A 24,419-nucleotide genomic window follows, 5' to 3' on the forward strand; every position below is an offset into this window, starting at 1 on the left:
AGTTTGAGAGTTTATTTAATTTTTCAGCGAATATGTTTATTTAACAAGTTTAAAAAGTCATACTCTTGGGAGTACAATGAAATTCCACAGGCTTTCGTTATGTTACGTGCCAGGCGATGACGCCAGCAGGTTGCTTGGTTGATATTTATTTATTTATTTATTTATTATTATTATTATTATTTAGTGTTCTGTCTGACGACAGGTCCATATGAACAGGATCCTTCCATCCTTTTCTCGGACTGGGACCTGTTCATATACGTTCTTGGCAGATGATCCAGAAGTGGTTTGCCATTGCCTTCTTCTGTGTGTGAATGGAGTAATTGTTGGGATGCCACGGAGGAAAACTCCGTGTTGCCTAGACCACGGCCTTGCCCAACACAAGTTATAAATTCGGGCACCGCCGGGAATCAAACCCGAGACCCCAGGATTACAAGGCCAGCGTTCTAACCGCTAGACCACCTCATCTTATTATTATTTAGTGTTCTGTCTGACGACAGGTCCATATGAACAGGATCCTTCCATCCTTTTCTCGGACTGGGACCTGTTCATATACGTTCTTGGCAGATGATCCAGAAGTGGTTTGCCATTGCCTTCTTCTGTGTGTGAATGAAGTAATTGTTGGGATGCCACGGAGGAAAACTCCGTGTTGCCTAGACCACGGCCTTGCCCAACACAAGTTATAAATTCGGGCACCGCCGGGAATCAAACCCGAGACCCCAGGATTACAAGGCCAGCGTTCTAACCGCTAGACCACCGTGGCTGGTTCTTGGTTGATAAACACAGTTCAAAGGAACTCGTGGACTTACGCCACTCTTAATCGAAAGGAAAACACACAGAAATGTCACCCAGAGTCATCGTTGCGATGACGTAATCATGTCCTCATTGTTGTAAGTTGTCAGTGTACTCGGTTCCAATTGTTGCAATGTGTTCGGACAACGAAACCCCGATGATGTGGTTTGCCTAGTTTCTAGGATGAACGCGACGTTGCCGGGCCCATACCGCGCACTTCGTTTGCGCAACAGCGTGAAGAACCTCTAAATATAGTCACTACTTCCAAGGTCTTTCAGGAAAAGATGGGAGTTCTGTTGATCTCCCTTCGAATCTTGAATAATAATTTCTACATCGAGGAAGGCACGCACGTTGTCTGGGAAAAAAAAAACACTTTGAAATTCATACCTGAATTGACTTTTATGCGGATTCGTCCAACACATTACGTAATTAAGATGTAGGCGAGAACAAATGTTTAAAAATTTAATTTTTACGTTAAAAAACCCACCATCACTGTTATGACCTTCAAATGAAGTAATCTGTGTTATTTGTTTTCGGTTCAAAGTAAAAACTCGTGGCCTCTGTGAACGATACACAAACTCACGAACGTAAAAACAGGTGGTATATATAGTTACCAAGTCCTATAAAGGGTTATATATGAAAGTCATAACGGGAAGGAGGAGAGCTAACACAAGCGTACGTGAAGTTCCACCGTGGTAGTATAATGAATGCCCTTGTTCACTTCTTACATCTGGATAACGGAATTTACCTGTACCTTCCAATACGTCCTCATAATTTCCTGGAATCCGCCAGTGTTGCCCGTCAAAGAAATAACTAATCGATGCACGTATGTCTCTTTGTAATGGTTATATAATGACTAAAGTAACAGTATCTTTGCAAACAATTTAAGAAACATGGAGGAAGCTGGTGTGAATATAAATCACTGTTGTTCTGAACAGATTCAGTAAACAATTCCTTGCTTATTTTTGTATTCCTCTGTATAGCGCATCTTATTTTGACCTATTGACCTCGTTAAGAAAACCACTTGCACTGACTGGACATTTCTGTGTGTGAGGTTGTGCAAACTGGCTTGGAGGGGAGGTGTTTGTTGTGAGGGAGAATCCTCAGGCGAGAGTGATGTGGCCTTTCTCAGGGCAGGACAAACTGCGCGTGCGCGCGCCTTATCGTGACGCCGCACAACTCATCATGACGTCATTAATCACAGATGGCGCCCGAAACAACCGTCTTATGTCCTTATTACGCATCATATTCTATGATATTTTAATTAACAATGTGAGGTTACTGTTCAATCTAACTTGACACACATTCGATAACATTCCTTGGATATGGAAGATTCTGTATTACAGAAACGCGGGTTCATATCCCTGCACCATGTGGGGTCAGAAATCTAATAAAAATTTGGAAGATAATATTAAAATAAATGTTAAAGATATTTCGATATTGAACCAGACAAGTAGAATGGATACGAGTGATGAATTTGTATTCCGAATTGATTATTCGTATCCGTGACAAACTCAGCGGTTTATTTACTGTTTATCAGTTATTTAACAACAATAACACGTAAGACATTGAAATGTTCATTGGACATATTAATTCTGGGATAGGGCGTATGCGGTTCTGTTTCGAGCTGATCCAACGGCCATGTTGGGCGCGATTCCTTCCACTTCGACCCAAGAGATGGCAGCACCGTTCACTGCTAAGAATTCTTAGCTGCTATTCGGCTCTGCGTAAAATATTAAGAATCAGATTTGTTCTGCACAAGAAACAATTTATAAATTAATTTTGTCTTTTGGAAAGACGAGTAGAGGAAACATAAGGTGTTATTCATCGGAAATCATCGCTGATAAACATGAAGGAATTTTACCTTACTTACGTGTAGCAGAGACTCTTTTCAGTAACTGATAGATGCAGAGGTAATCATTTTGTAGAACCATAAAGCCCACTGCCGTGTACACCAGTTCATATTACGTCCTCAAATCTATTTATTCAACGTTTATTTCAGTATTGTCCTCCCATATTCCAATTCGCACCTTCTCTTCAGGTTTCTCAACAAAAACTCTACGAATTTATCATTTTCAAGAGGATGAACTATCTTCTAAAGAACAAACTGTTTATACCAACGAGAAAAAAAAAACATGCGAAAAACAAAACACGATCTACGTGCGTGAAAATCATTGAGAATCCTACGTGGATAAACTGCTTAGTCAGCAGATGTTTTTTATTTGTCAGATACTGAAGAGATTGGAAGTCCAATCCAATAAGAACTGGAACTATATGAGATATATATCAGCTTGTCGTTTATGATGATGATCTTAATTTATTGAATCGAAACACAAATATCGTAAAGGAAAACGCAAAGATCTTTTATATGCTAATGAGGAGGTTAATCTGATAGTAAATGCAATGAAAACTAAATATTGGTTCACGTGTCGTAAGTAATTTGAAATATAATTTTTTTTAAAAAAAAAATTAAAAGTAGCTAGCAAATCTTTAAAACTCTGACTGTAACAAATAAAAACTGCATTTAAGAAGACATTATGAGCATATACAATTCGGGGACTGCTTGTTACCAATTGAGAATCTTTTGAACAAAACATACACAAGTTCAAGGTGAGGATAATATTAAAGTGGATCTTAGGGAGACAGAATGGTAGATTAAACTGACTCAGGATAGGGATAATTTTAGGTTCAGTGAACATGTTAATAAATGTGTTTCGTGTATATTTGAGTGTACTGTACGTTCTTAAGAGCGGCTTTGATCTTTCGTACAACAGCCAGACGCTGAAAACTGGTAAGAATTGGTATGTGGTGTACGTGACAGTGAAAATCACTGGGTGACAGTTCAAAATATTTGTCACTTTTATTCTTAAATTCCGTCATAATTCGAGGTAGGCCCAAAACTCTGTTCAGTTCTTACGCGATGATATTCCGACTCATGAAGCTTATTCTCTGTAGGACCTGGAAATTTTATCAACAACCGCCTTAGGCCTTGCAGGCAACTTAGATATAGGCCTAAATGTGGGGTGCAAAGGTCAGGTGACACTACTAACCATCCCTCAGAGGCGGACATTTTAAAAACTTAAAAAAAAGCATTGTAAAAATATTTGTAAGAGTAGTTTATCCGAACTTTTGAATCGACCTGTACTTTGCTACGTAAATAATATATCCTACTTATTACGCTCGGTACTGGGTTTGTTTAGGCAGTCCAGGGAACGATTACAGAAGCTGTTTGTCTTAATATTTTCACCTCCGTTGATAGACTGACGTCTGTTCTGATTGCATAACCCGTCTATTGAAAGTCTGAGGTTTGAGGTTTCTACAACGGTAAGAACGCGCATTGTGGTAATACTGATTGTGACGCCATGTAGGCTTGTAGATGGTCACCTGAAGATGGACTCTACACATTTCGCCGAAGTGTCGGGGACCACCTACGAGATTCGCAGAGGATCATTATTTACATTCTTTGAATGGTTACTCTGTACTTTAAATAATCTTTATCTGAGTTTTAGCTTTGGTAGCCAGTCTTTGGCATTCTCGCCTTACCTGTGATGTTACAATAAAGATTTTGCTAATTACTTAAATTATCGGTTTTAATTAGTTTCCAAATTCTGACATCCCATGATACCGATGTCATGTCTGAGTGCGAGGGTCTCTCACAGCCGATCTGACCTACGAATAGAGATTCTTTATCAACATTGACTATGTTTCAACTTTGTTTTACGATGTTTTATCAGGAAGGTAGAAACAAAATCAATAGGAATTGAAAATGAATTACACATCCACTTATGGCCTATGCTAATTATGTTAATACGTGGGTAGTAGATGGTTAATATGTTCATAAAATTGTTTGTCTTCATACGTGAATTACACCGTCATCACCACAATAAACTAACCAGAACGTTTTCAATGTAATTCATATGGTCACTGCCTATTTATGACTGAGTTTGAGGTTAAGAACCTGATAGCATCTCCATGTTTCTCTGTCCGTGTACACGCACGATGACCTAATGCCATTACATTTGACATTTGGTATTGGTCGGTTTCACTAAAATCTGTCGAAATATTAAATATTCTTGCGCGATCGTATTCAAATAACTAACACTTACGTGGAGACCTAAATGCGTTTCTGCGCTGCGAAAGTTATTGGGTGGGGAATCCCCAGTCGGCCCACAACCACTTGGGGGAATCTCCGTTATGACGTCATAATGTTATCCTAACTTGCTCTGTCCTTATCAATTTTGCATCTGGATCGTCAAGTATTTATTTTCGTGTAGGTTTCAATCCATGTTCTGTTACTGATTATGGATTATTATGTGCGTTTTAATTACAGGATATAAGTTCTTGAAAATACTGAGATGTCGCCTTTAAAAAATGACGCTTTCAGAATGGTGAGATATTTAGCGAAGACTGTCATATAATTGTTACTACGTAATATCACTTAATATTAATTTTTATAATGTCGATTGGAACCGATTAGTTTTAATCGACCCTCCAGAGGAATTGATAGCTTATTTTACAAGACTTTATTTAGAATAAGGTAGTATATTTGCGTCATATTGTGAATTAGGTTAATATTTTAATATTTTCCGTCAAATCACAATTTTTAATAAGATAATAAAATATAAAATATTTAAAATATCATTTCACGTTCCGCATCGAATGATCGATTTACAAGTTGGAACGTCTCTTACGATCTGATAAGAACATTTCAATAAACTGCATAACATTGTAAATGATTGTAATTCGAGTTTTAAATTTTACCAATCTAATTTATACCTGAGGACGGTTAAATATAACCGAAACATGTCGTAAGAGACGTTCCAATTTGTAAATCGATCATTCGATGCGGAACGTGAAATGATATTTTAAATATTTTGTATTTTATTATCTTATTAAAAATTGTGATTTGACGGAAAACATTAAAATATTAAATGTTATTTGGAATGATGCAAATTTGTTACATTTGGCCAATTTAAAAGGAACGGGGGTGGGTGGGGGGGGGGATGAGCGACCGTGGCCAATTTTAAGATAATATCCCTTCTCTTTCTGGGGGAGGGATGAGGAAAATTACAAATATTCGTCAATGTGAGCCAGGAGCAATTTTTTTTATCGATTCGACATTAGCTCCGAGACATATAAATCCATCATGTGATATGGTATTTATATAGACATTTAAACAGGTTAGCTCAGTGATGTGCTGGATGTATATTTGAATGTGCCGTGTGTGCACAGACCTGAAAACCGTGATGTGGGAACACATATTAATTTTATTATTATTAAATATTATTAAATAAATTCCGAGAAACACAATTCTACCCAATAAACCAAATTATATTCTCATGCGACATTAACACTAATTACAACATTAATAATGGTAGATATAATTAAAATAATAACAACAATAACAATTTGTAAAACAAATCCTGATTATATACGTTCTACAGATGTTAGCTAACGAAAGAACTCAAAAGCGACGTTACTCTGAAGGTAAATTGGACTTGTGTGATTTTGGTAAACACGGCTGCTAGTGAAAACAAACAAACACCGCAGGCTTTTCAATAAGGAACACGCTAGCTACCGTTGCACGCTATTATGAAACAGCGCTGTCAGGTGTAGCGGAGGTTTGGACAGCCCTGTGTGTATCCAGGGAGGGCCTGAATGAGTATGTAAAGGTTAACACGTAGCGGGGAATGGAGGGAGGGCGTGCGAACTACCGGAGACATTTCGGTGAAGGTGGGAGTCAACTATCCCTGGCAGATGATCGTATATAACGTGACTGCTCATCTCCTTACAGCATCCTTCGCATCTCAGAGACCAAGTGCCTCATCTTCAGCCATGAAACTGGTAAGTAACTGCCGTTCGCTGCTACCATCGAAGCAGACCAACGAAGTACCTGTTTCTGACAAGTCTCAGAGCTTAAATTCCTAGGACGAGAAAAATTTTTCAAATAAAATACACTAGCCTGCTACGAACGATTTAATTTTGTTTTCAAATTTTATACCAGTTACTGTTTTGTCATGAGGTATTTTTACATTAAACTTAGCCGCGCGGTTTAAAAAGTATTTGGATAGGCGGAAGGTCGTTGGTTCGAATTTCCCTTGCAGTTTTCATGAATCACCAGAGGATCTTCCATAAAGGCGTATGACGTAACAACGTAAATCTACTGTAACAAACATTTTAGCCGTCATTTGTCTGGAAACGCAGTTACAGAAAAATTTCTATATAAATACTTTATTAAATTAGTCGTCCAAAAAATACGCACATTAGTTTTAATGCGTGAGTTAAGAGTTCAAAACTTCCGTTATGGTATATCTGACACTAATTTTATTACGGAAATTGTGTACGTGTCATGTTTCAGAATACCGCTCCAAGCGGCGTGGTTATGAAACACGGCGAGGAACGTTACTGAAATGCGACGCTGTTAGGTTATGTTACAACGAAAAGTTACAACTATACGCCTATTAGCAGCCAAGTCTGCCTTTCCAGAGTCGCTGTACGGGTTCCATAACAATATTAACGAGCTTTAAATTTGTCGGCGTCGGACAATAATAACGACAATTTTAAATGAAAGATCTTCGTGCGTGTATGCGTCCATTTCGAGCATAACTCGTTAGATACTGATCGATCTATCGACCTTCCTTTTCATTCGACCTCAGTCATTGTTCAGAGTTACGTTCAGAACAATTGAAACTCGACAGAGATGTCGCTACAGCGGGTATCTGAAACCAAACGAGCATTTTATGGTTGACTGCCGAGCTACAAACGGAAGATATTACAATGGATTTCTAAATACGCTTTACCTCAGTTTCAGCGTTTGGATCGAGCTCTTAGGATGTACAGCGCGCTTTCTTACCGACTGAAACTAGAAGCTGGAGGAAGCTCGCTGTAATAAATAACACAAAGACGTTTCTGTTTTCTGACACAGATCCTCGTACTCTTTGCGCTCGTGGCCTCCGCTTTGGCAGTGCCTCAGTCTTCGAAGGACGCCCAGATCACAGCTTACAGCAATGACGTAGGCCTGGACGGATACAACTTTCAGTAAGACTTTGAGATTTTCGTGGTTATGGTAATTTGGTTTGTAGTCTTCTGGGTTATGACACCGTGTAGTCTGTCAGTTGGTTACTAACATTTCGGAGGATTATATCTCCTTCATCTTCCATTCCTCAAGACTAGACGGAGTCATGACCCAAAACGCCACAAACCAACTCCAATTTCGTAGTTGTCGTCTCTACAGTAATCAAAAACACAGAAGTATTTATTACATTTATGCAGGATCAGAGAACATCTAAAAAATATTAAATTACCACCAGGTTTTTATCCTTGAAGTTAAATATCGTATCTTATTTCGTCTATGATCAGGACTTTAAGATTTATTAACTAGACTTGGATGTTTGTCTGCAAACGACGTGTATTAGATAAGGTAATAAGTTATGTATCAGGCGTTGTTTACCAATCGCCATGCGGATTTCCCAAGTGTTTGTTTTTGAAACACCGGTTTGTTGTGAAAACCAAAAATAACTTAGGACATAACTGAATGTATTTACTAATCACCAAGACGTCCTAACCAGCCTGTAGTAATAAATATATGTAATAATAAATAATAATAAGATGAGGTGGTCTAGCGGTTAGAACGCTGGCCTTGTAATCCTGGGGTCTCGGGTTCGATTCCCGGCGGTGCCCGAATTTATAACTTGTGTTGGGCAAGGCCGTGGTCTAGGCAACACGGAGTTTTCCTCCGTGGCATCCCAACAATTACTCCATTCACACACAGAAGAAGGCAATGGCAAACCACTTCTGGATCATCTGCCAAGAACGTACATGAACAGGTCCCAGTCCGAGAAAAGGATGGAAGGATCCTGTTCATATGGACCTGTCGTCAGACAGAACACTAAATAAATAAAAAAATCTTAAGGTGATATATTTGCGACATATTGTGAAACTATAATTTAATTAATTATTCGGTTTTGCCCGTCTAATCACAATTCAAATTTAAAATTTACAATTAAGATAATTAAAATATCATTTGATGTTCCTCATCATAGATGTAATGTGTTGAGAGGATTAAACGTTATCTCTCGGCTTCATGAGTCGGTATAGGGCGTGATAGACTTCGTCATTCACTTTATTGGGTTTTGCTACACGTCTCCGTTAGCCAAATGTGAGTAGAGTCAACTCACTTTTGCAGAAAAATATCATCGTGTATCCATATATGAAGGCAATAAAAAGGTTCTGTAGGGAACTGCCGACATATGTTGCACGTAACAGTAAGAGCATAGTCTGTCTTATGTCACGTCATGATTTTACGCAAAAAACTGGTATCAAATGTATTCAGTACTTTCAGGTCACATATGACGAAATATTATGTAATATATTTTATTTATTTGTAAAGACAGCCACAAATTGACATATTTCCTACAAGAAATAAAAGTTGGGACAAAACTGGAATTGTTACTTCGTAACCTTAAGTGGGATTACAAAATTTTGAAATCAAAGACAGCTGACATGGGTTAAAACTTAGCTTTGCTACATTAACGATGTGAAATTTAAAAGTAACAATTTAACAATAAAATTAATAATCAGTGGATCATCATTAATCATGTCCCAACACTCTGATTGGTAGAATAAATAAATAAATAAATAAATAATTGTGCTCAGTAATTTTTGATCTTACGGGATTTCCAAATTCATACCTAGCGATTTTGGTAATTCAAATTTTTTTAAAGCTTATCTTAAGCTTTTGAAGAAATTCTGTCACAAGAAATCGGCTGAATCTCGGTTGAATGTTAATCAAGAAGGCGAAGACATTTTATAAGTTCATCATTCACCTTCACCTATGCATTTAAAAAAAAAAAAATCGACTAACAATAACTGCCACCATAAAGTAACGTTATTCTGTTATAGTTACATCTGTGACAAATAACTTTGAACTTTTGTCTCGGAATAGCTCAGTATTTGACAATTTAAACAAACTGAAATGAGGAAGATATGTTAATACAAACTTCTTGTTATTGTCTTCAGCCATCTTACATTCTTTTAGAGAAATACAAAAAAAATATTAAATGTTCTAATCACATTTACAAATATTTCAGATTCCAAACGAGTGATGGCATATCCCGCAATGAACAGGGAGTCCTTAAAAATCCTGGAACCGAAAACGAGGCCCTGGAGGTGAAGGGCTCTTACACGTACAAGGGACCTGATGGCAAGGACATCACGGTGACTTTCGTTGCCAATGAGAACGGCTACCAACCGATAGTATCGGCTCGCCGGAAGTAGACCCCACAAAGATTATCGGCCAATCATACCAACCCAGGGTCGTTTACAACCCTTGACGTTTTCTAATCTCATCCGTCTGAATTTGTGCCATTCCTATGGAATAGATCTATTCTTGTTCCTCGACAACTGTAGCACTCCGGGGGGCTCTGCCTTCAGAGAGCGACAGACGAGTGTCGATCTATGTAAATTGAAGATACGAACTGTTAAAGGTAATGGAATAATATAAGACGTGATTATATTGCTCCAAGATGATGCAGATAATTTAAAAAAATGTGTAAAAATTAAATTGCAATATCATTATAAAATATTTATTCTGCTTATACCCTAACACCACCTCCAAATAATGTACCTGTTTCAATTTTATACATTGACATATTTTAAATGTCTTCTGGCAATGAGTAAGAATTCATAATGAAGAAATTTCAGGTGTCTGAAAGCTGCCAGTGAACAAATGGGAATAAGAAATTTTGTGGGGGTTAGTGGCGGACGTGATGACAGCGTAATCTAGACCATAATCATGAGACATGACGAAATATATTAGCAAACCATTGTTGTAAAGTTATACAAGGAATTATTTTCAAAGCGTTTGTGATGTAGTATTATCCCCCCCTTGAATCTACGAAGAGATAATTTCTTGCCACAACTGACATCACGAATTGTCACTGTTGGTCACAATGTCATTCGAAGTTTTAATAGAATATATGTTTTACCTGCATTTTTGTAGGGAGTCTGCAATGATCCAAAACAACCGGATGTTCGATATTAATTTTTATCATGTTAGTTACGTAAACTGTCGTCAGAGTTCACTAATATGTAATAACACCACAGAGCTCAAGTATCCTAACAATAATGGTTACAATGCGGTAATAAAATATACACGCTTTAATTATAATTAATTAGAATTATTCGTTTTCATTTATAATTCTGAATGTGAAAGTTACTGAAGTGTTACGAAGCTACCGTTTCAGGCAAAGAATTTTGAACTTGCGAAGAAATGAGTATTAAAACTATTAATCGTGCTGCGTGCGATTGTGTTAATAGAACAGGCTGGCAGTAGGTGACTCTGTAAACAGTGCAGGTGTGTACAACTTTCCTCATGAACAAAATATTTATGAAAAGACAAACACTCTTTGAGCGTCATCTGCGAGAGAAACACGCAACGTTTCACAGAGTTCCCGGTAGATGGTAGCACCCATTGTTTTCCACTGCACTGCATCCGTCTTGGTGATTCACGTCAGTTGCTATGAAACCACAGGATAATGTACAGTGCGTGGAGTGGTTTAAGTGTGTCTGATGAAGACGTCGAAAGGATACTAAGAATCTTGTCCGCAGTCCACGCTACAGTGGAGCACATTAGAGACAGCCCCTAAGTTAATGTGTGGCGTAGCCTGTTGCACGATCGTTTGATCGAACCTCTTCTCTTTGCTGATCCGTCTGTGACATCCAGCATTTACCTGGATAAGCTGGAAAACTTTGTCTATCCACAGTTACAAAAACTGCAGCATGCCATGTTCTTTCAGCAAGATGGCGCACCGCCACACTGGAGCTTGATTTGATTGTGCGTGTGTCTCTTAATCAGCATTTGCCAAACCGATGGAATGGCCGTGCTGGTCCCGTCAATTGACCGGTCACAACACCGGATACCACATCCGGTGAGGATTCATAAAAGATTCCAGTGGCCGGCAACTGCTTGAAGGGCACAATTGCAGCTGACAGTTGACGTTGTGATGCTGCAGCAAACATTGGATATTTGTACATGTGAAAACAAATAGTGCCCATGTTGAATGTGTGTAATATTCAGAAATTTTTTTTGAGAGTTTCTCTCGCACATGACGCTTAAAAACATTTTGTCTGTGTCAGTTTTATAAAGGCTTTATTCACTAGTAAATTTTAATAAGAACGAATCGATTATGGCTCCTTAATTGTGAATAAGGTGTATATGAGTGTTACTGATTGTGGACACGGCACAAGTGAGAGTTAACTGACCTGCATCAGGAGACCAGGCAACACAGAAGGGAATATTTAACTATATCCGTATAACCAGGACTGTGATTTGTGAAGCAACAAACATTAATCTAGGGAATAATAAAGTGTAAGAGTGGGAACATCAGTGACTCTGGCAGTGAAGGTGAGATAACTCTAGTTGAACAAAACATCAGTCAAAATATACTGCTTTTCAGCTATTCTTAAAAAATGGGGAATGATTGCTTGAAGCGTATATAATTAGTCTTTAACTTATAAAAATGTGTGATTACCCCAGTTTTACTGCTATGATTTTTATAATCCTTTCCTTAGTAACACTGCTTTAAGGAAACAGTTCCTGGGAAAAATATCTGCCTGCATTTAATGTTCAGTAGGATTTGATGTTTTCACGGCATTGTGTCTGAAGATGGCTGTCTTCTGGCTTGTTCCACCATGTAGTCTGGTAGAAGTTTACCAACAAAGAGGGAATTTTCTTCATGCTGGGACAGACAAAGCATGACTCTTATAAATTTATATTCTTCCCAGAACAAGGGAAAACTAAACAGCGATTTCCATGGCCCTTCTGAGGATAGAAAAGTTATGGTTAAACACTCATTCATATATACGATAGGTATCACATGCAGTACTACTTATGTGCCATACCATGTACTGTCCACAGATCACGAGAAAAACCCTGCTGTGGGAAGTCGTTTCTGGTGCGGTGCGGGGGGAATGTTACTTATCAGCTGGACTAGAGGGCTGCTATTGGTGGGAAGTGTGATTCGTCAGAGTTTTACGCTACTACACAGACTGAAAACATCAAGCAGTTAAGCGTAGCATGTAGTGAGTGCACCTGCACTGTATTCTGTGGGTGTTGTGATAATATTCTAGATTAAATCGCTGTGCCGCTTTGAGTTAATCTTAAAGCTGTACCCATTAAAACACATGAAAGCCTGTCGTCTGTTGTTCGTTCAGTGGTTGTGGAACGAATGCTTATGGGATGGGTCGTCACTCACCGCGAAATCTTGCACGTATATCGAATTCCTAGCAGGGATTTTCTCCTGATCTGTGGACTGTAGGCATAGCACTGAAAAACAAAAGGAAATTAATACTTGCATTCACAGTAATTTTATAGTGTAGAAACAATTCATTTATGTCACACGAAAATGTTTCTAGTCCAGAATTGGTTTTCTACAATGAAAACTGCATACTTTAATGAAAAGTGCGTGGTCTACATTATATGCATATTTTTGCAATATGAGCTATTTTTGAGAATTTTAATAAAATTTGACTTGAGTGCTGAGAACCATGTAGAAGTTAACTTTCAACTTGTGTGTAAAGTACCAATCCAGAGAGCAGCTATATGTCTCATCTAATATCATAGTAATATGATTACGTATGTGGCAAGACTATCGTAGTTAGTACAGAAATGAAAAAACCAGTTTTAAGAAGAACATATTATGATGCATATTTCCCTTTGAATTATTTAATCTACATTGTAAGGCTAGAATAAACTGTAAATAAATAATTTTTATAACCAAAAAGTCCGTGTGGCCAGCAACCTAACCTAATTGCCAATAAATAAGAAGAATGTTGTATGTAGAATATTGGTATGTTTATGATTTGTCTGTAATGGCATTTTATGTGACTAGCTCTAACAATTCATTGGATACTACCATCAAAAACACTTACCTTAACAAAAGCTGCATATTTGTTGAAGATCTATAATCACAAAGTATTTATGGAATCGACATTAATTGGCAGTAATGATGTGCGCAAATCTAAAGTTTGTATGACTGCAGTGCTGGTATTATTCTTAGGAAATGTTTGCGTACAATGGTGATGTGGCCGCTAGTGTTATAATGTTCACAGCAGTGTTCGTGAAAAAAATCTGTTAACTGCTTAAAAAGTTATTGGGGGGGGGGGGGCATTGCATGAAACATTATAATAATAAACCTGTCCTTCCTTATAAATATCTGTACAGTTTAGTGTAAATTACAGCATACTAAGAAACCATCTTATTATGGCATATATATTTATTATTTGATGGAAGTTAGAAGTTTTTTTTTTCATCTCATGTAAGGGTCTTAAGCAACTGCGTACCGAGAACATGCATTGGCGAGAAGGCTTCCTTGTTACTTGTCAACCCGTAGTACTAAAAAAGAAACCGATAGATTGGATGGACATGGGAGGAAGAGGAAATACAAAATTAAATAAAAGATCTTTACAAAAGGTTTAAAGATGAATCTAAAAGACTATAGAGATTTTCAGAAAAATTTGACTGTGATTATGATGTTCTATGCATTCACAACAGGTGAATGGTCAGGTATTTGTGATACTGACGAACCTCTACACTGTAGTCACTTCCGACTTCCCTCAATGAATGGGGAATCCGATAAAAGGGATGAAGTGGAGTGGGAAATCACATCATGGCTGCCACACTTTAATATACCTGAAATAGGAAAGGTGTATATCACCGCTGTATTGGATCCAGGTATCATTTCATGATTTAGTTGATGTTCAGATTTTAGTCGAAATAAAAAGCAGATGATAGGGGGATGGGGAGGCAGTATGTATGAAGCTGACTTAGAAAAATATATTAGTAGTAAACATAATGGTTGTCACCTTTACAGGGTGTCAATTTAAATTACAGGTTAGTGCAAGAATTACTTAGTTCAATACTGTGGTTATGTTTGGCATACTGCATGCATTTTATAGGGATAAAAAAAAAATAAATGAAACTTAATTGCAAGAACCCAATTATAAATAGTTATACAGTGTGATCATTACAGATAATTAAAATCATTTTGATTCGATAATTATTCTTCTTATGTTTTAATACGTATGCATCATTTTTTTTTTTTTTTTTTGCAGTTTGTATAGTTCATCATGTACAATATGAATTGTGGCATCTTATATTTCCTGAGTCAGCAGTGTTTTAAATCACTGTAGTTCGGGAAGAAAACGCCTCTTTGAGTTTTCCCTTACATAGACTGTTTAAATAAATTATTAGTATTATATTTTATATAACAATTTTTTTTTTCTTCCTCTCTAATATATAAAAAAGAGCAACAGTACCTCAGCTCAACCTTTGGTAACAATAACGAGTGACTGTCAACAAATGTGATGACGGCGATAATAAGAATATAATGCGTTACTTTAGTTAGTTATTTCTTTAAACGTTGTTTCTGTGACAGTGATGAGAAGGAAACCCATTAGAATATAGTAATATATTCATATTATGTATAACATTATTATAGTATATCATGACCCAGGTCATTGATTAATCACATTATTATTTAATAAAAATAAAAATTAGAGATTAAGCATACGATTTTTAAAGCATTTGAAAAGGCTTTCCTCTCTCTATTTATATTATAATATAATATAATAATGGTAAGATTTAGAATTGCATTTTTTTTTTAAATATAGGCAAGTGCCTCCCACCAAGTTACCATGTTTGTTGCTCATTTCAATCCAATTCAGTCATTGGACTAGAAGAATTAGTCCACTCTAAAAATCTCTTGTTCCTTTTTTGTTTTAAATAATAACTATAACAAACATGTTTATTTTATGTGTGGTCAAAGAACTGGACCTTTCTATTGTTTTTAATTGGAAACTGTGCTGCTGATGTCAATCTAATAATGATTCAAGGTCAAAATACTCTTTTAAGTTGTCATCGTCAAAAGACACAACATATTTCACACAATGGTTATGAGGAACAACCCTTAATGACATTAGTTACAATAACTTTGTTAATCCTGCTACAGCATTTTAACTCTGCTGCTGCACTTTCATAGCAAGTGAATGACACAGCTAAATTTGTTCTGGAATTAACGCACAAGATAAGATAATATAACGTACTTATGAAATAGGTTATATCTTAGATCATCAATGTAAAGCTGGACTTAATTCATAGAGCAAGAAGATATTTCAGATGACAGCAAAGAACACAAAAGTATCGTCAAGGGCGATGTCATATGAACATTACATCGTTTATTACAAATCATGACAACTCCAGTTTTGGAAAATAATATCATTTGAGTGTTTAGGAAATACTGTTTTTTTTTTTTTTTGGAAGTTAAAACAATGTAGCTGGATGTTCAGTATTTGAAGGGTCATATATCCCAAGATTTTAATGTAGGGTTATCAACACTATGGAATTGACAAAACAGATGCAGAATGGGCACTCAGATTTTTTTTTAGTAGGCCGATTATCTCTGGGGGTAGAAAAGCCTTTAACTCCAGGTCAATAGGCCACATTAACCCCATTATGTGGAATATAAAAATTCCACCTGCTTTGTAAATATAATTATTTTCACATCCTTGTAATATGTTGCCCGTCACAGGCCCATTCCTTTCATTTGAATGATAAAAAGTTTATGTGTGTGTTACTGTGAGTGAATGAGAAAATGTCAGTACATATTTGTCCCTTTGTGTAGCACAGATAATATGATATGGTACACTTTTTTTGTTTTTTTGTTTTTGCAAATAGACATAAAGGAGGAGTCTTTTACAAAATTATTAAAAAAATCTTTGCGAGGATCATACAAACTTTGAAACACTACAGTAAGTTGGAGACATTAAAGACATATACAGAATCAGACCCATTTGTGGTGAGATGAGGTTCAATTAGAAATGTTGAAGAACCATAATTAGAATTTCCACACTCTGCGTAAAGTCATCAGATTGGTGTCTACTGGCATTTACTGTTTGCAGCGTGCGTCCCACATTTTCAAGGTCATGAGATGTTTTCCTTTATCTAATACACTATCATTGTTCAGGATACCTGAATGGTAGAAGAATGAAGCTTAATGAGTTGTGAAAAATATGAAATTATATACGAAGCGAAGTTTCACATATTTCAATATCTGATACGATTTCTGAACCAATGAAAGATCAGATGCAAGGTTAGTGAACTACAGGTTAGCAGTTATATGATTCCACAACCTTCTTTACACTTCTGATGAAGGAAGAATCCATATGAATCCATACAAAGATATATTAGAAATGGTCAATCCGGCACGGACATAACAAAGACATCGAATGTCAGCGGGCAAAAGTGGTCATAAAAGGCAGGAATCTGAAACAAAACTAATTTATAATGGACACTGATATAACAGGTTCGTGGTTTTTTTTGTAAACAAATGAGTTCGCATTTTATTTACCCAACTTTATGTACAAAATCTCTTGGTGTAACGACTAAAATTGTTATCCCTGGCAAAATAGTTTTTTTAACTCTTTGCATTATGAAACATTTTCAGTTGATTATATTCATATTGATACAGCTCAGGTCAATTTTGTCTTGTGCCTGCACCAATAGGGTTGGGTTTTGTCGTGACTAGCCCCTCTCGTAACCATTAACCAGTAAAGATTTTACCCCTCAATGATTAACATGTCTAACTTGTTAAAAAACTCAGGATGTTGTGCAAAAACATTACTGAAAAAGGAATCTTAGACACATCTAAGTAAAACTGATGAAACAATTTCTATCCAGTTTTTGTTTCAGATAAACAAGGAAGTAATTAGTCTAAGTGTGCATCGATATTTTACAATTATTTTACGTATTTTTACAGTTTCTGTGTTATTTTGAACTCTATTTTCTAGATAAAACATTTGAATTAAAATATGTAATTATAACAATTTTTCATAAAATATCCTGAATATCATATAATCGTTGTAATTTGATATGCAATTTGTAAATGTGTTTTTTATGTTCTGCATAAAGCGAATAACGGTCTTGCTGCCCTCATTATAACCGAGTTTTACTGTATATTTAGCTTGCATTGTCCGCCATTCCGGTTTGTATATATATTGATGACACTGTGCACCAAAACCATTTTTATATCAATAAAAAGGTTTAAATAAGGGGAAAAATTAAAAACGTAAAAATGTCAAATTTTTCAAGCTTCAAAGACTTGCCAAACTGTAAGTACAGTTCCTTTCCTTAACATACGTGCGACTGTCGTGAATGTGTGCATGCTGACACAGAAAAAACAAGTAATTATTCTATTCATAGCTTTACTTTCAATCTGATTCATAAAACCATGACCACTTCTGCAGCTTCATTGATATTCTAATATTATATCTCGATTTTCATAACTACGTGATACTATCGCATATCACCATTTCGTGATTCTGTAAATAAAAGCGAGTATTTAGTTTGAAAATACATTTGTTCCTTCTATAAATTTCTTTGACATGATAAATTGTGATATTTTAAATTATAAATTGGGCTTTTCTACTTCTGTTTCCAGTCACTCAATTAAATACTTTCTCTCCTTTAATCCACCAAATTAGAGCGGTTCTCTCATCTGAGTTTTAATTTGTTATTTTAATTTCCTTGAACACTGCTTTGTACGACCAGTAGACACCACAATCTTGTTTTCAAAGTTACATTCATTTTTGGTATATATTAATAATCACAGTAACTAACATGTACATAGAAAATGGAGGTAAAATATGTGAGAAAGAGTGACTGAAATAAACTGATGCTATGACCAAGAATACAGAAATAAAAGTTTGGGTTCATGAATATAAGATGTAAAATGAGAGCACAACAATGGTATAGTGGTTAATAACAGGCTGACTTGCTACAGATGGCAGACACACTCCTGCAGAGAAAATAGCAGTGAGATTCCTGTAGAGCCTTTGGGAACATTTGTTTTACCAGTCATTAAGAATTGTTAATTTTCTTTCCTATATACCATACACAAAAAATTTAAGGTTATGTTCTCAATGTAAGCACCAGATACAGAGCTTTTATGATTACAAGTGTACCACAATTCTCTGGGAGACATATGGTGTGGACCCACAAGTTCATACAATGGAGGGTAAGGTGTTCTACTGCTTAAAAGCAAGAACTGCACTCAACTTATAGCACACAGAAAAATACAACGATACATATAATGTTTTCTTCTGACAATTAACCTCACTTTTCAACTCGGAGTTCCAGAAACTCTTCGGTTCTCACAGTGTAGGTTATCACAGAAAAAGGAAAATTGAACTTCTTCTATTGTTGATATTATTATATGCACCTTCTCCATATTCTTGAATTTTTTTGACTGTGGAGTTCATCAGTCCACTGCTCTGTGCAAACAAGGAAATGTGTTTTGTTGTGTTTATTGAAACAACTTGAAACACAATTCATTTGCACACACACACACACACAACTATGTGATGCAAAATACAACCCTGATAATGTGGTACTGGGGGTATGGAATGATTATCTGACTGGGAAATATCATTCATGCACTGTTATGAAATATTATGAGAGTTTGGTCCCGTACTAGAACTAGGACAGTGGACATGTTTTAAAATTAAAACGACAGACAAAAGAGTGAATCGCTTAAAAATTTGTGTGACCATTCTTCTTCTACAATCTCTAAAAGGAGCCAATTAATTAATTTTAATAATCAATAATTAGTGTTTACTAGGTTGTATACTGTAATACTAAAGGTGCATGGAGAGTTGCTGTAAACATAAAAATATAAAAACAGTTACTAATACTGATAGAAGGAATCAGTAAGAAGACTACAGATATTGGGGGCTGTCAAGGACCAATCACACAACATTACAAGACCATTTATACTCTTTCGCCATACAGTGCAATTTCAAGCAATCAGAAACCTTGAAACAGAATTCAGAATATCTTCTAAGACAACGTGTTTCAAAACTACATAATTACATGTTACCCGATTAATCGGAATCAGTATTAGGGATCATCAGATAGAACACGTCCAGGGTCTCCAAGTTAGAGAGAGCTCCGTTCTTCAATTTCAAAAAGGACAGTTTAGACACGCAGTGGTCTCTTAAAAAGTTCTTTTAGAGTTAGCCCATTTCCATATTTAAAGAGACTGGAAAGGTGTAGTTCACGTCAGAGTACACAAGAGTTTCTGCACCTTGGCATTCTGAATGCTCGTAATTCTGTGTGCGTATACAGGTTGAATGTTCAATGCCTTTTCAGTTTTTTATGTTACGCAGTACCACATAACTATTATACGCTCTTACTTGAAATAATATACTGAAGCAGACGTTCAAACCAGGTGGCCTTCGTGGGTTAAACATGCTAGCAAATTCTGTTGCCAGATTTTTTTCCTTTTATATTTCCCTATTCCTTCATCCTATGTAAAGTAAAGTTTGTCCCACTATACGCCATGTAGGCGCTTGGGGGGAGTGGAGGTATAGCTCCTCTCTTCCTTGACCTCGGCACTAGATGGGGGTGAGTGGTCAGCATCACGCCCCGGCCGGCTTTACCCCCGGGAAAGGACCCCGGTACCCATTGTAGAGGAGGCTGGGTGGGCCCCAGAGCCGGTCTGGACGCAGAGGCTAGAGGAAAAATCCTCTGCCCTCGTCGGGGATCGAACCCCGGTCGTCCAGCCCGTAGCCAGTCACTATAATGACTGAGCTATCCCGGCTCTCTCCTTCATCCTATGTATTATATCATATCTGCATTTCTATATGCGTCTGTATTCTATTACAGCGTTTCTACGGGGGAAACTAATTCTTTGTCGGTTAATGCGTACCATACTTTGTGGTAGAACCGTAATTCCACACCATGTGCTTGGGAGAAGATGAGTCCAAGAGACTTTGATAGGTTGTTCAGGACTGAGTTACATAAAAAGTCTGAATGAAATGAACATCCATTCTGTATACAGGTACACAGAAATAGACAGAGAAGGCTGTATCAAGATAGTATTTTGTTAGTTAACAATTTAGTCCTGTAGTGATTGCTGTGATAAAAACCTTCCATAATTTTCATATTGTAGCTGTGTTCGTAAACACTCACTTATTTCCGATGGTTCATTAGTCAACTGAAAGACAAAGACTTTTTTTTTTTTGCACAGCTCCCATGTTGTTTTATATTCTAGGGAGAAATTATCTTAGTAAAAGTTTCATATTTTTTAAATTACTTATTACAATACAAAATTTAAAGATCCAATATTTAGTGGTGTTCCAGCTTCATGTGTTTGTGTATCTGCCATGTTGTTATTAATTGTAGAAATTTAAAATATATGCGTATGGAGTCACTTCTGATGGCATAAAGTTCATACGAAATTTCATTAAAATGTGACCGGTGGTCCTGTACTTTAAACATGCGAACAGACGTGCAAGATCAGATCTATATGTGTATCATGCAAAGAACATGTAATAAACCCACATAAATATACTGTAGATGCTACTAGGTTTTCAGCTTGGTACTTAGTGAATAAGAAAGTTTGTATTTTTCAGTTTGCATTAAATGAACATGATAATGCCTTGATACAAAATTATTTTAAATTATATTGAACTATATCTGTCATTGGCAAACTGGAAAGGGACAGCATGAAGTGAGTTCAGATAGTTTTCTAAGAAAGGCCGTGTTAGGGTAGCGTGTTTGACATTTCACAATTTACAAATGAGGTTTCATTTCTTGAAGAAGGATTTTTTTCATATACCTGGCAGTGTTTATATGGCAGTGAAGCTATTAAGAAAACTAAAGTTGTAATTCATGTAAGTCTATAAACTGATGTGTCAATGATGGAAATATAATCCTGAGGTTATGTAAGGTTGTAAAAAAAAATTATTTGGATGCAGCGATTACAAAACAAAATAGTTTGCTGAAAAGCTTTGCGTCAAATTCTAAGTCTGTGGTACTTATGATTTGAAAAACTGTCTACATCAGCGTAATAATATTAAGCATATTCTTTCAAGCCTTTTTATGACACTGGATACAGCTTTTGTCCAAGGCAAATCACCGGACGCTTTTCTATTTATAAATTGTTTTTCAAATTGTTAATTTAGTTCAGCCCTTTTAATTCCAATTGCCCTATTCATACATGCTCATCTATGGATTTGTATGTGAGTCTATTGCTGTACCGAAAACTCATTTCATCCAAGAAGAGGGCTGAGACAAGTGCCACGTAGATACCTTAGCACATTGCTTCTGGGATGCAAATGTCCCCAGGGCGTACGAAGCTCTTGGACGTGGAACGTATGGCTTTGTTTAAAAAAGAAGAAAATGGAAGGGATGAGTAAATTGAAATACTAGTGGATTTGAGTGATTAACTGTGTGAGTATTATGGTGTTGATTGACCTTCAAAAAGGTGATTCAAATTTGTCTTTAATGTTGTAAATGTGTCCACTGTGAACAGTTGTATTCCGTACAGTATGACAAATGGACGACCGTGCACTGCACATGGGAACAGGCAGCAAAATTCTATAATGAACTAACTGCAGCATCTAAGTTAAGACTTCATGTTACAGATGCACTGCGCTCTGAAAGGAAAAGAAAGGCCGTCATTGACAGCGGAATTCAGATAAAGCAATGCGACCACCCAAATATGGCTTTTGCAGTAATGCGGAGCGAGGGATGCTGACGTTCAAAATGGAGGGCAAGTACAGAAATTATATCTATATCTTGCAATTTTTGAAAGTTGTGCATCTATTGTACCAAATTTTTTAATGTGCAAAGGTTTCTTTAAAAAGAAAACAGTCTAAGAGGTTTCAGGCACTGTCAGTGTGAACAAGTCTGGATGTCAAAGGGTTAATACCAGTGCCACATAAAGGCTTTAAAATTTTATTGTGAATAGATATGCTAGTAATAATTACATTTTCAGACTGTTACAATGCTTGCTGTGGGATAAATAGGGTTATCCTTCTTTGGGAAATTTGCTAATCTTTTACTAGACTGTGAGTCAGAAAAGGCTGAGAAAACTTCAGTGTGGAGTTCTGTGAAGTTTGTCACAATAATTTAGGTTCATATCATGTATCAGCATTCACAACCTGTGATTTTATGCATACTGCAGAACTTTCTGGGCTGTGCAAAGGTTTTATTGTGTTTGTAATCTGAATGGAAGAACAAGAATACTAATGTTTTTTTTTATAAAGTGTTAAAACTTTTCAAGAAATTTTCCCATCGTTAGCAAACTCGAAAGCTCAAATTCTATACTGAGCCAGTTCTATGTGCGTAAATATCTTGTGATCATTTTCATGCAAAAGATACCTGCGTCTCATTAAACACCATGCCATGAAGATGTATATTCTTAACCTTGGCGCTAGATGGAGATGAGTGGTCAGCTCGATACTCCAGTCACTTCATATATGGGGAAGAGTCCCCAGTACACACTGAAAACAAGCTGGTCTGAATGTGGAGGAAATGAAAAAAAAAACTCCCTTCCACTACTGAGAATTGAACCCTACTCATCCAGTCTGTAGCCCAGTTACTGAAGTGTCTGAGCTATCCTATCTTACTCTTCATCTTACCATATTATTTCCATAATAGAGAGTACTTTTGGAGATGAATGTATTACTATGCCTGTTGCTTGTCACTTTCTTCCCATATCAATTGCTGTTATAATATATGACCACTTTTAAATTTACAGCATAAAGTTTTCTGGCACTAAAATGGAAATAGATTTATATTAATATACTTTATTCTACCTGTCAGATATTTTGAAATGAAATACTATAAATTACATGATATTTAAAATCTGTTCATTGAATAAGCACTGATGTTTTCACTCTGTTAGAATTTAGTGACGCGGTAACATATATTATAAGCTCAGTGCTAATGATGGTCCATAATTTTTGCACCCCGCTGACTAAAATTTTTCCTTCTGATACCTTCTGTGTCAATATCGAAAGGAGAATCTTGATTCTCAAATAAAATTCTCGTGTGCCGTGCAAGAAGTTTGGTGGAAGAAAATAAACATTAAGATTTTTTTCCAAAATAATTGCATTTGAACAAAGTTCTTGAGTTTCACCAAGGAATGGCTGTCTCAGGATGTCAGGATATTGGAGATGAAGTTCAGTACTAAATGGTTATAATGTTTGTTACTCTACCACACAGTCTGTGTACCCGTGCCAGTATGTCGGCACTACTTGTGTTAACCACACACATACACAGCCTAGTGTCCTTCATATCAGGATTGTTTATATTAAACTACCTGACACACACACACACTAGCCAAGAAGCATTCCAACTTCACCACAATCTGAAACAAGCAAAACTGCACCACCACGTAGGCCATGTGAAACTGAGAGGGCTTGTGGTGAACAAGGTGCGGTGATAGAGTGAGTGACTTATGATGGCTGCTGCCAGGCAGCAGCAGTCTCTGGTGTTAAATGATGGATTCACGATTGCGTTCATTGTCCTCTGTGCTGCTCCCACCACTACTGGCTCCACAGATCTGCATCTCTATCTCTGCCAGGCGATGCTCAACCTGGTAGCATCATATAAAGCTTCTCAGTACACATTTAATGTTCTACTTCCTTGAATAATACGAGGCGCGTCCTCAAAGTAAGTTTCCCACTCGTCCCACAGCTAGCAAACCTTATATTGCGCGAAGCGACTGTGCGTACGTGATAGAGCAATGACGTAGCATGGCGCATGCACTAACGGTACTTCCCGC

General features: G+C 36.7%; 2 protein-coding genes and 1 long non-coding RNA gene across 7 annotated transcripts in view; 2 read left to right on the forward strand and 1 right to left on the reverse strand.

Annotated features, from left to right (window-relative positions):
- Window positions 1–24,419, forward strand: part of LOC147874283 (uncharacterized) — a 78,962-nt gene that overhangs the window by 29,582 nt on the left and 24,961 nt on the right. The window contains exon 2 of the long non-coding RNA XR_015534616.1: window positions 22,273–22,400. This is a non-coding gene — a long non-coding RNA (uncharacterized LOC147874283). The remainder of the gene's footprint in view (window positions 1–22,272; window positions 22,401–24,419) is intronic.
- Window positions 6,490–10,370, forward strand: LOC110830599 (endocuticle structural glycoprotein SgAbd-5). Its single transcript, XM_022065703.2, has 3 exons — window positions 6,490–6,633; window positions 7,715–7,827; window positions 9,879–10,370. Exons 1-3 carry the CDS (start codon window positions 6,547–6,549, stop codon window positions 10,063–10,065), a joined length of 387 nt encoding a protein of 128 aa, XP_021921395.1. The 5' UTR covers window positions 6,490–6,546; the 3' UTR covers window positions 10,066–10,370.
- Window positions 14,610–24,419, reverse strand: part of LOC110840440 (cyclic nucleotide-gated cation channel) — a 206,190-nt gene continuing 196,380 nt past the window's right edge. For all 5 annotated transcript variants that reach the window (XM_087346759.1, XM_087346754.1, XM_087346758.1 and 2 more), the window contains one exon: window positions 14,610–24,230. In XM_087346759.1, coding sequence (XP_087202885.1) covers window positions 24,129–24,230 — 102 coding nt within the window. In that variant the 3' untranslated portion in view covers window positions 14,610–24,128. The remainder of the gene's footprint in view (window positions 24,231–24,419) is intronic.

Source organism: Zootermopsis nevadensis, unplaced genomic scaffold (assembly GCF_977971745.1).
Source record: "Zootermopsis nevadensis isolate Lab colony 2312 unplaced genomic scaffold, Znev_1.0 Znev_ptg000010l, whole genome shotgun sequence".
Classification (NCBI taxonomy): Eukaryota; Metazoa; Arthropoda; class Insecta; order Blattodea; family Termopsidae; genus Zootermopsis; species Zootermopsis nevadensis.

Bases quoted from the DNA above. Each gene is read 5' to 3' on its own strand.
- LOC110830599 (XM_022065703.2), top strand. From the start codon at position 6,547: ATGATCGTATATAACGTGACTGCTCATCTCCTTACAGCATCCTTCGCA. The intron at 6,634-7,714 runs GTAAGTAACTGC...TTTCTGACACAG, and splicing joins CATCTTCAGCCATGAAACTG to ATCCTCGTACTCTTTGCGCT. The intron at 7,828-9,878 runs GTAAGACTTTGA...CAAATATTTCAG, and splicing joins CTGGACGGATACAACTTTCA to ATTCCAAACGAGTGATGGCA.